The sequence below is a fragment of the Morone saxatilis genome, unplaced genomic scaffold (genome assembly GCF_004916995.1).
Source record: "Morone saxatilis isolate NCDOM2014 unplaced genomic scaffold, NCSU_SB_2.0 Contig22, whole genome shotgun sequence".
NCBI classification, from domain to species: Eukaryota; Metazoa; Chordata; class Actinopteri; family Moronidae; genus Morone; species Morone saxatilis.
The window spans coordinates 20,824,184-20,834,757 of NW_023339785.1; the positions used below are offsets into that span (position 1 = coordinate 20,824,184).

The window sequence follows — 10,574 nt, forward strand, 5'->3', positions numbered from 1 at the left end:
AAAGTGCAGAAAGCTGAGGCACATGGTAGAGTATATCTGAGCAGGGCGGTAGCCAGGATGTGAGAAATACTGCAGCCCCAACCCGAAGAGGAGTTCTCCAGAGAAAAAGGCTGTGGGATTTTCTGATTCTTTCGTTCTCATTTTCTCAGTTCATTAAACTGTTTAGTTCTGTAATTTGTATTTACACACATGATGTCCAGTGTGTAGGATTTAGCTGCATCTAGCGGTGTAGTTGGAGATTGCAACTCCCTTGCTTCACTTCCAAGCAAGAAGGAGAAACTACGTTAAAGCTGATGTTTTAGTTTTTTCGTTTTTTTCTAGACTACTGTAGAAACATGGCAGTTCAACATGATAGACTCTGTAGAAGAGAACCAGCTCCCTCTGTAGATAAAAATGGATCATTCTAAGGTAACAAAACTACAACAATTCTTGCTTTCAGGTGATTATACACTAATAAAAAAAAATATTATATTCCATTTCTGCCAATAGATCCTGCTAAATGTTAGTGGACCTTTAAAGGAATATTTTGACATTTTGAAATACACTTATTGACTTGAGAATTAGACAAGAAGATCAATACTCGGTTTATTTTAATCTGGAGCAAGGTGACAGTTAAATTAAGATAAATTAACTTTGTGGTTAACTTAAGCTAAGATAACCACAAAGTTAAGCTCAAGGACAGGAAGCCAGCTAGTCTGGCTCTCTCCAAAAGTTAAACACAGTCTGCCTACCAGCACCTCTAAAGCTCACATTTTCTATCATGTTTATAACCAAACCAAAGTCAAACATTTTTACTTGCTTTTTTAGTTTTTTGTACAGATTAAACAAACTCTCTATCCTTTTAGCTCTGTTTACATCTCCACCAACTCTAGAAGGATATATCTGATTCTTTAGCTAAATACTCCACTATGTTCACCAGCTAATCGCTAACTGTGACTGCCATTGACAGTATATTAAGTTAACAGACCTTCTGGGTCTGTGACGTGAAGCCAACTGTGTTAAACATGCATTCTATGTAAAGGTCAGCAGGGGGCAGCTCCATTGGCTGCAAAAAAAAATAGCAACGGTGTGGAGTCTTATGGAGAAATGACTCTATTTCACTTGATTTATTAGCTCAGGTTCATTTATTAAATTATGCTTCAATTTAGAGTAAAAAAGGTGATAAGGCAGGGTATGCTTTAGGGCGTGGCTATCTTGTGATTTACAGTTTCATTCTCATTGAGTCCGTCCAGCTCAATGCACGAAACTCAGATTAAACTGTCAAACTATGCAGTGCTGAACAAATATGAATCAAGATTCTGTTCTGGTTTTTACAAGGTTTACAAAATGAACATCATGCTGTAAGGAAGAAAACTTGTAACTAGTAATTAAGGCCATACAATCATTAGGAAACTGTTTACTGAGCTAATAAATCAAGTGAGAATAGGGTCATTTCTCTATAAGACTGTATGGTATTGATGTTTTATTGCAGCCTATGGAGGTCTATGCCATTACTTAGAATGCAAGTTTAAGACACTTCCACATTGACCAGGTAGCTCTGTTCATTATATATACTGTCAATAGTCCAAACAGTACTTCACAAATGTGACATCACAATAGGTTAACACTTGGTCTACACTCTGGTGCTGAGCAAGTGGTGTATTTATCAGAGTGCCTTCTACCACTGAAAACAACGCTGATGAGAGCCGTGAGAGTGACTAAAACAGTAAGGTTGCAGGCCGTGAAAACCAAAACAATGACCTGAGAGACACTAAAACGTTCTGTAGAGCTAGAGTGGGGTGATTATTCTCAGTGCGGGGCGTCACTACAAGTAACACCTTACACATTACACATAGTAATTTAATGTGTTAATATAAAAAACACTGATTAATGCAGCTTTAAACATATTTAGTCGAAAAACCCACCATGTCTGACTTGACTTGTGTGCTTGATGTGGTAGCTACAGCTCAGTATGTGACTTATCAGAGTAGTGCTCTAATTGCATGAACAATCATAATTCAGAGCATCTGTGTGCATGTGTGTCTCACCCCGCAATATTTGCTTTCATTAAATATCTGTGGGGGGAGAGGGTTCCCCGTAGCCGGCCTGGACTCCTCCGGAACATTCTCTCTCATCCACTTTCTGTTGGCCTCGTTGGCTGCGATGTCACACTCCTCGAATTCGATCTTATTGGCCGCCAGGAAGCCCATCACATCCTGCTGCTGCTTTTTAATCTGCGTGCGGGGGAGAAGAGAGAGGAGGACAGAGGGGAAGTTGTCAGTTAGACATGTGTGACAACTTCAGCCTTATGAGGAAACATAAGGGGCCTCGGTTCACCATACTGTCATCAGCCTGCTGCAAAAATAAGGACACTTCTTCTCTGCTGTGAGAAATTACACTACAGAGATCACTGGCTGCTCTGTTACTAAGTTACCACTCATTTGCTGACAAGTGAATGAAGCAATACAAGAGTATTGAAGAGGGTGAACTCAGGCAAGGCTAAGCCAGGACAGACTGTGTTTGATCTGCATGAAAAACGGCAACTCCCAAGACTCCCATAATCACTTACATTTTAACAGGAAATTTCACTGTGTTTCAAATGGAACCACTTCAAATGCATTTGTAATGTGTTGCATACTTTAATTTGACAAACTGTCAAAGCCTATCATTTTTATACAAGATAGGGAGCAAAGAAAAACTCTGTTGGCAGTCCCCATGTGAGAGCTGCTGTCTTTTTCACTATGTGGGATTTTCATGCAGATGTGATTATTTTTGAAAGGCATCCTATTCTCACAACAGGCAGCTCTGTTGCATTGGAACAAAAGCGTATTCAACACTTGTCTCATTGTGACACTTATAAAACAGTCCATCCTGCTCAATGCAAACCCACAATATTTGTATCTAGTAGGATGCAAATAACCAATAACTCAACAGGAAGTGTATCAAGAATGGCACGGTGACATCATATAGGATCACACCTTTTTCTCAAATATAGGCACACACAGGAAGACAATAAATAAGCTACAAAATGGATAGAAATGTGTGCTTGTCTGGATGTGTTGTTCCTGCTTCTGCCTCTATATATATGGATGTGTGTGTGTGTGATTCAGTGTATGAAATTGTGGTCCAATGAGTTCTCAGTGGGTGTGTGTAAAAGGGAGGATGCCCCTACAAGGCCAGACGGAAACAAGAGCTCCTCTGGGACTCGAGAGGAGGTAACTGGTCAAACACAAGCCAAATAAGGCCTGCTGCAAGGAGACACACACACACATCCAGTCTCAGCTGCACACACACATTCACACACCTAAAATCAAACTCAAGCCAACTTCATTGTGGAAGCACTACAAGGTTCTATTGATGATTGTCAATTTATTGTCTTCCTGTCAGCCCAGACACCTCCATGTGAGGGCTCCTCCCAGCTTCCAGACAGGTGGATTATTAAACAGCCATCTGCTGAAACAACACTGGGGCATGGAAATGAGGGAGCTGACAATGCTGGCAGATTAGCCGTGATACAGTTGGAATCATTTAATGGCAGTTGCATTCCCGTGGCCAAAGTCCTCAAACCAGCTCTTTCCCCACCTGCTCTGGGACAAAGCAACGGGGTGGAACGCCATGAGCTCAAACTCACTTTAATTTGCTCTGTCTCTAAACACAGACAATCCTCTGTCTGTCTCTTTTTTCTCCCTTTTGGCTTACATTAGCATTGTACTCTTAAACAACAATAAACTATCCTAAATTGCTAAAATGGCAAGTTCAACACAATGCTCCACTTTCTCCTCTTTCCTGCACTCCACTCCCCCAGCAAGCCTGCATTGTACTGTTGCCAAGCAAAATTAATTTGTAGGGCAAACTGGCCACATGCCATCTGCCCCTAACTCTAATTGTACAGTGACAGCTCCCTCCCAGCTTTGCCCCGTTTAGCCCTTCGCATTGCTCCCTGGTGGCTTGTGTGGAGAGGCTGAGCGATTTTAATATGGAAGAAAACAAACTGACCCTGGCTTTGGGTGTGGTAATAAACAACTACTCTTCTCTTGTTGCCTTGTTATTATTCACTCCTTATCTATCTGTCCCTGGAATGCTAGAAGATTAACTCCTCAGGTCTTACAAGAAAGAGTGAGAGAGATGAGCCAGTGTCAGGCCTGCAGGAAGTACCTGTAGGCCTCAAGTTTTGATATTCATAAGCAACACTTTCTCTCACACTAGGTAAATAGCTTGCCTTTTTAAGCAAATGCTGACATTGAGCTTGACAAAATGCAAAAGCAGGCACTGTCTCGGAGTAGGTTGTTTTTTTCTCTAAATGTGGCTCAGGCTACGCTAGCTGGAAGGCTATTTGAAATGCAAAAATGGATGGTCGTTCCACCACTTTGGAAATATCTCCAACATTAATGAACAGATTGACGTTCATTGTCCACGGATAATGGATCCTTCTGACTTGGTGTTTCCTTCTTTTCCTCTAGCACCAACATGAAATGGACATTTTTGCTTTTTAGTGAAATATCTCAAAAACTATTGGATGGCTTACCATCAGATTTTGTACAGATATTTATGGTCCCCGGAAAAGAAATCCAGGTAACTTTTTCTTTGTTGACACAAGCAGGTAAAAGTTTTTACTGTGAAATAGAACTCATTTTTGTGCAGACATTCATGGTTCCCAGATGATAATCCAATGACTTTTGTGACTTTTCTTCTAATGCCACCATGTGTCACCAACATGCTACCATTTGTGGTTTGGGTAGAATGGCTTGACATTGGAAGGATTGCCATAACATTTAGGATAAACGTTCATGTCCCCCTTGGGATGAATTGCAATAACTTTAGTGATTCCCAGACTAGCAACATCATCAGGTCAAGTTTCTATTTGTCAAATACTTTGGTTTATGACCAAATACCAAAATCACTTTCCTACAGACATTTAGTTAGTTCTTTTGTTCGTTTGCTGTTATTGTGACATTTGCTATCGTAGTAGAAGAGTTGTGAGTATCGCTATCTTGAGCTGCTGTGCTGGCTCTGGGAAACCGTCTCGTCCTACCAGCACTGCCTAGTTTGACAGTTTGATGAAAGTGTCGTGTGGTGTGCTGAGAATTAGTTGTCAATCACAAGGTAGCCACGCCCAAAAGCATACCCTGCTAATTGTCTATTTTAACTCTTAAATTGGACCATAATTTACTAAATGGACATCAAGCTGTATGGAAGAAGACTTAAAACTAGTAATTAAGAGTATAAACTCATTAGGAAACCGTTTACTGAGCTAATAAATCAAGTGAGAAATTGGGTTATTTCTCCATAAGACTTCATTGTATTGGTTTTTATTGCAATGGAGCCCCCCCTGCTGGCCCAGAAGCCCTGTTCATTATATATATAGTCAGTGTTGCAAACCCACAACCTAGCTAATGTTGGTTACATTACTTGCTGTGTTGTTGATCGCTCAACATCATGGTATTTGTCATAGTATTGGATTTCTCCAGAATCCCCCACCTTTAAAAAAGTTTACTAAAGTGATTTCAAATGTTTCCTACAGAAACTGGATGCAACAAAAACGATTTGACACTATCTGTTTTATGTCGTTTTTTAATTGCACACTGATAACAATTTTATCAGCTCTGACCTGGCACTCTACTCATGTGCTATCACACTCCCAAGACAGTCCATGTTCACACCCATGGAAGGACTGCAGCACTAATTAGATGATTCAGTGTGTGTACAAAAGTGAGCAAGTCTGAAATGAATGCATTCGTGTATACATGCAACAATATGAGAGGTTATATGCACACCAAAAAGCTCATTTAAGTTATTTAAAAAAAATTGAACAACAATTCATTTCCAATGCATTTGCTATTGAAACTAAGAGGCAATAAAGAGGAGATAAATCTATTCTTGCATGCATCATTATTTTGTAGAACCTAAGAAAACTGCAGATGTGGAGAAGAAATCTGCGACATATGCTCTTTGGTTTACATTCCACATCATCATCATCGTCATGTGAGAGCTGTGGCGGGGCAATGAGATCAGATCCAGACCAGATCAATCCCAGAAAAAGGGCAGAACTATGGCAACAGCTGCCAGACAATGGCAGGCATTGATTGGACACACTGTATCCACAACACAGGCTTCGATCAATATGGTGGGGACTGATTCAATCTGTTATGTCGACTCAGGCTTGGTGTCAATTCATGTTCAATTCACTCAGATGAAAATTAAAAGACATTTAAACTGAAAACTTCTTTATAGATAAGACTAAATGACTCTTCTGAAGTCCAACATTGGAATGCAGCAAAGTCCACTGTCTGGACTACAGGAAACATGAATCAACTCCAGGCCTGTGTGTTTGTAAGGGATAAAGGTTTTTTGTCTTGATTAGATCAAGTCTGATTTCTGCTGAAAAACCGACAGTTACTGGAATTTTAGCAGCAACAGTAGCCTCCACCCAATCCTGAGCTCAGTCAGCATTACAACATTGTTACAAAAGAGCCTTACGCTGCTGCCTTGGCTGGGTTCCCTCGCTGCTGCCTAAAGGTGAAACAACAGCGAAAAGGCCAAAATGACCCGGTATTAAAAAAAAAACAACTGACTCACGAGCAGCCGTCCAACTCAAGCCTGACCTATTAGACCATAATGTCAAACCTGCAGTGGAATGAAGGAGGATTTGGACTGTGCATATGCAGTACACAGTGAAAAAATATTCCCAAGTTATTGTGATACCTTTATTGCAGTAATGAGGAAATGGTACAACAGTGGGGCTGCAGTGCATAAAGGGAAATGAGGCAGTAAAAGTACTGTGGTGCTGGCCGATGTTTTTGGCTCTTTCCACAGATGTACTTTCAGTTTTATGATGGCTTAGTGCCCCACAGTCTGAATACACTGCTACAGGTGTGTGTGTGTATTTACATGTCTGTATGTAAAAATGTAAATCCTAATTTGGTATTCAAATCTGGTTTCCATATAACCAAAGAACAAGGAAAACAAGAATAAATAGTACTATTATTCTCTAAAAAGATATTTTAAGTATCAAAAGAATGTATTTATTCTTTCATTTTATTTCCGTCACACAGCTCATGGGTATGGAGTATCTTTACAAAGCCATTGATGGTAACACTAGAAGTCCCTCTGGAGAATTCACAACGAGTCACAACACCATTTCTTCAGGTGACTCAAACACTCTGCTTCTCATTACTGGGTGGAAATATGATGAGGTCAGGCCTCATTCAGGACTAGCACAGGTCAGGGGTCGGGGAGGAAGTCTAAGCTGGCAATCAGTGCTTTGCTCTTGGACCCTAACCCACATAAACTGTGGCAGGGAGGAGCCCTATTTTTTATATTTTTCATGTGTTAATATATGATTATGATTAATATACAAGACTGTTTTGTGGTGTTATTCTGTACTGCAGCATCACAATTTCACTCATTTAACATTTTTTCCAGGACTATTACTGGTATTTATAGAAAGAAGAGCCGATGGGAACACACCCTCTATTCATCATTCGTGCAGATAGAAGATGTTGAGGAACAGTAATGTTGACACAACTCACGTTTGTTCCTTCATTTTCTGTCCTGCCTATACTGTACTTCTCTCTAACTGACCTTTGTGCATTATTTCACATCTGTTAATCAGCTGTGGTTGTCTTGTATTGGAAATAGAAGAGTTCAGTCCATTAAACTTTATGGTTCTTTAGATGTTTACTGGCCTTGATGCTACACAGAACCAGTTTCTGCATAAAACCAATAAGCACTAAAAGCAATAAATGTGCTTTAACTTGGAACAGAATTTTATGTCTTTACATCTGCCTGAATAACGCTGACTGTTGCAGCTTGTCAAGCGCTGAATCTGATACATCCCTCCAGCTAATTTTACACCGTCTCTTTCACTGACCTGTAACTATTTCCTCAGTGGAGCAAAATCTTTAAAATGTTGTTTTTGAAGTACTCCCACTTGTCTCCCTGTTTGGGCTGTTGCTTCAGTCACATGTTGAACTAGATTGGAGTGATTAATGTAGCAGCAGACACTGCTGGATAGTGGAATGCAATCGCATTGTTTGGTCATCACAGATACCATCGAACTGCAAGCTTGGTGAGGGCAGTTTGTCACTCAGCTGCTTTTCACTAGTCCAAATGTAATGGTATTACATTCAAGATATATGGGAGAGAGATTCTAACATAAATACTAGACTAAAGTCCTATAAACTAATGTGAAAGCATGTCCTATATCTAAATCAACCCATAGAAATTAGTTAAAACCTACATAACATGTTTATCGCACTTTACTTTAATCGATTTCTTCCAACTCTAAAACAAAACGTAGAATGGAGATGATAGTATGAATATAAGTGTCTATATGCTGCATTTAAGAGGGCATAAGCAAAGTCTACTTTCAACACACTCCACTAAAGGCTGATCAATGAGAGGTAATGCATTTTCCCAGACAGGCTCCAGCACAGTGACTGGCTCTAAACGCCGACCGCTCGGACTTTAAAGGAAGCTCCCGTCCTGTAATACTGCTGCTGTCATTAACTGTAAGGGCAATAAAGTCACTCGGCGCTGTCCAACTGAAAAGAGGCTCTGTGCTCGATCACTTCCTCTGAATGCGAGCTGCGTAGACAAGTTGCTCAATGAGGGTACATCATCCCAAAGGTGATCCAAACCTCACGGAATGACGAGGCACAGTGACAACGAGGAAATGCGGGTTTTTAATGGACTTAGTAGATTTACTGGCTGTACAGAGCACTTTCAAATTTGCACTATTGAACATTTTAGTAACAATCTAAACCATTAGAGACACTATGTTGATGTCAGTAATATTTAACTGGTCACCGATCTTGTTGAAAATCATGCAGAAACTGTAAACAACATATATTTGATTACAGAATTCAAGCTTTAGAGCACTTTTTCAATATAAATGTGTATATTCCCACAAATCCAGACCTCCAACAAGTCCTAAACAGAGCATAAGTGTTCCTGGGCTGCAGCTGCAGGTCTAAAAAGGGGCCCTGGAGAATTGCATCACCATCATTCCTCTCCACTCTGGAAGAAACTGGCAAGAGTGAAGCTGACGGTCTTCTCGGCTGCAGGACAGTGAAGGCAACACTCAAGACTCTACTTTCAAGTCAGATCTGTCCCCCTAACAAACACAGCACACCGTGAACCACCCTGTCCTGGCATCAGGTGACAAAACAGACCATCTTGAGTGCATTTGTAGATTTTTACAACATGGCTATCCTGTTTGCTCAGCCTGGTTTCAGCTGCAAAAACACTAAACTAGCACGTCAGGAAACCCTGTGACAAACCACAGCTGAGAGAGAAGCGTGCCCTCAAACTTCCTCTCTGTCTCATTCTCTGTGAGAAAGTTAAAGAAGACAAAGAGGTAGAGTAGAAAAGACACTGAGAGACCCCCCCCATCTTTGTCCAAAGTCTTGAGGAGGGCAGAGCAGCATGCTTTCTGATGAGTCAGACCACTCCAGACTGAAAGGATGACAGCCTGGACATCAGTAAGTGAGTTCAATAAAAGTTCATGCTGCCTTTCTATGGCCAACCACAAGCCCTGGATGCTGCAGATTAAAAAAAACAAGTAACATATCAAAGCAAATGCAATTCTTGTATCTCTTACCGAAGTGGATCCAGAGGACGATGCTATGTACACTTTGATCACCATGATTAAAATCCCTGATGCTGATGCACGAGTCCGGTAAAGCAGAGGTCGGTCGCTCTGCTCCTTGCAGACACTTTGCAGACGGATTGCTCGGCAGCGAGACAGAGAAACACAACAACAACAAAAAAAAAACTTCCCCGGCTAAAAATGCTGTGTGTCTGGCGAAGGCAGCGCAGACTATCTGCGCAAATGCTCCGGTTCTCAGCACTGGATGGAGCTTGGCATTCCTCCTCCGCCTCTACTCTGCCTCCCCGCCCCTTCTAGTCTCTCACCCTCTCTCTCTCTCTCTCTCTCTGTGTGTGTGTGCAAAGCGGGAGCACACACTCCGAGACACGTACACGCACGCACTGAGAGGCAATAGGCCCATCGTGACGGCAAGACAACAGGGTTTATATTGTCTGAACATTTCAGCATCGAGCCCATTGTCTGTGCAAGCCAGACACGGGCTATTGTTCCGTGCACACTGCACATGTGCACGGTTGCAGGTGTTCCAGTAAATGCTGGTGTGGTAGGGTGAATGATGGGGTGCAGGGAAAAGGGGGTGCATAGAAATAAAAACAAATAAAATGTGCTGTGATTTTGAACACTCACTGTGCACAATGTTGTATGTGCAACAGCACAGCCACTGAAGCGCCGTCATGTGCAGCCACGGCATTACACGGGCTTCGTGGGCCCCCTGCAGGCGTCTGGAGCAGACGACGCACAGCTTTTCTCCCTGTAACGAATTTAGGAAAGCCGACTGACAAACAAAAAAAAAAAAATGTGTCGGTGAGGAGTGGGCGCCATATTGGATTCAAACACGAACTGAATTTATGGTGATTTGTTCTCCACACCGGGCCGCTGCAGATGTGAGCCCCGGGTTTTTAGACGCGCCAGCGAGGATGCATGGCTTTACACCGGGGCATGTTGCCCGCCGCCGGGGCCTTGTACAGCGGAGAAGGGAGGGAGACAG

The 10,574-nt window shown here is 41.7% G+C and overlaps 1 protein-coding gene across 1 annotated transcript in view; it reads right to left on the bottom strand.

Annotated features, from left to right (window-relative positions):
* Nucleotides 1-9,846, bottom strand: part of sh3bgrl (SH3 domain binding glutamate-rich protein like) — a 12,175-nt gene extending 2,329 nt beyond the window's left edge. The window contains exons 1-2 of the mRNA XM_035669535.1: nucleotides 9,581-9,846; nucleotides 2,028-2,213 (exon numbers count right to left, since the gene is read on the bottom strand). Coding sequence (XP_035525428.1) covers nucleotides 2,028-2,213; nucleotides 9,581-9,625 — 231 coding nt within the window. The 5' untranslated portion in view covers nucleotides 9,626-9,846. The remainder of the gene's footprint in view (nucleotides 1-2,027; nucleotides 2,214-9,580) is intronic.
* Nucleotides 9,847-10,574: the final 728 nt, after the last annotated feature.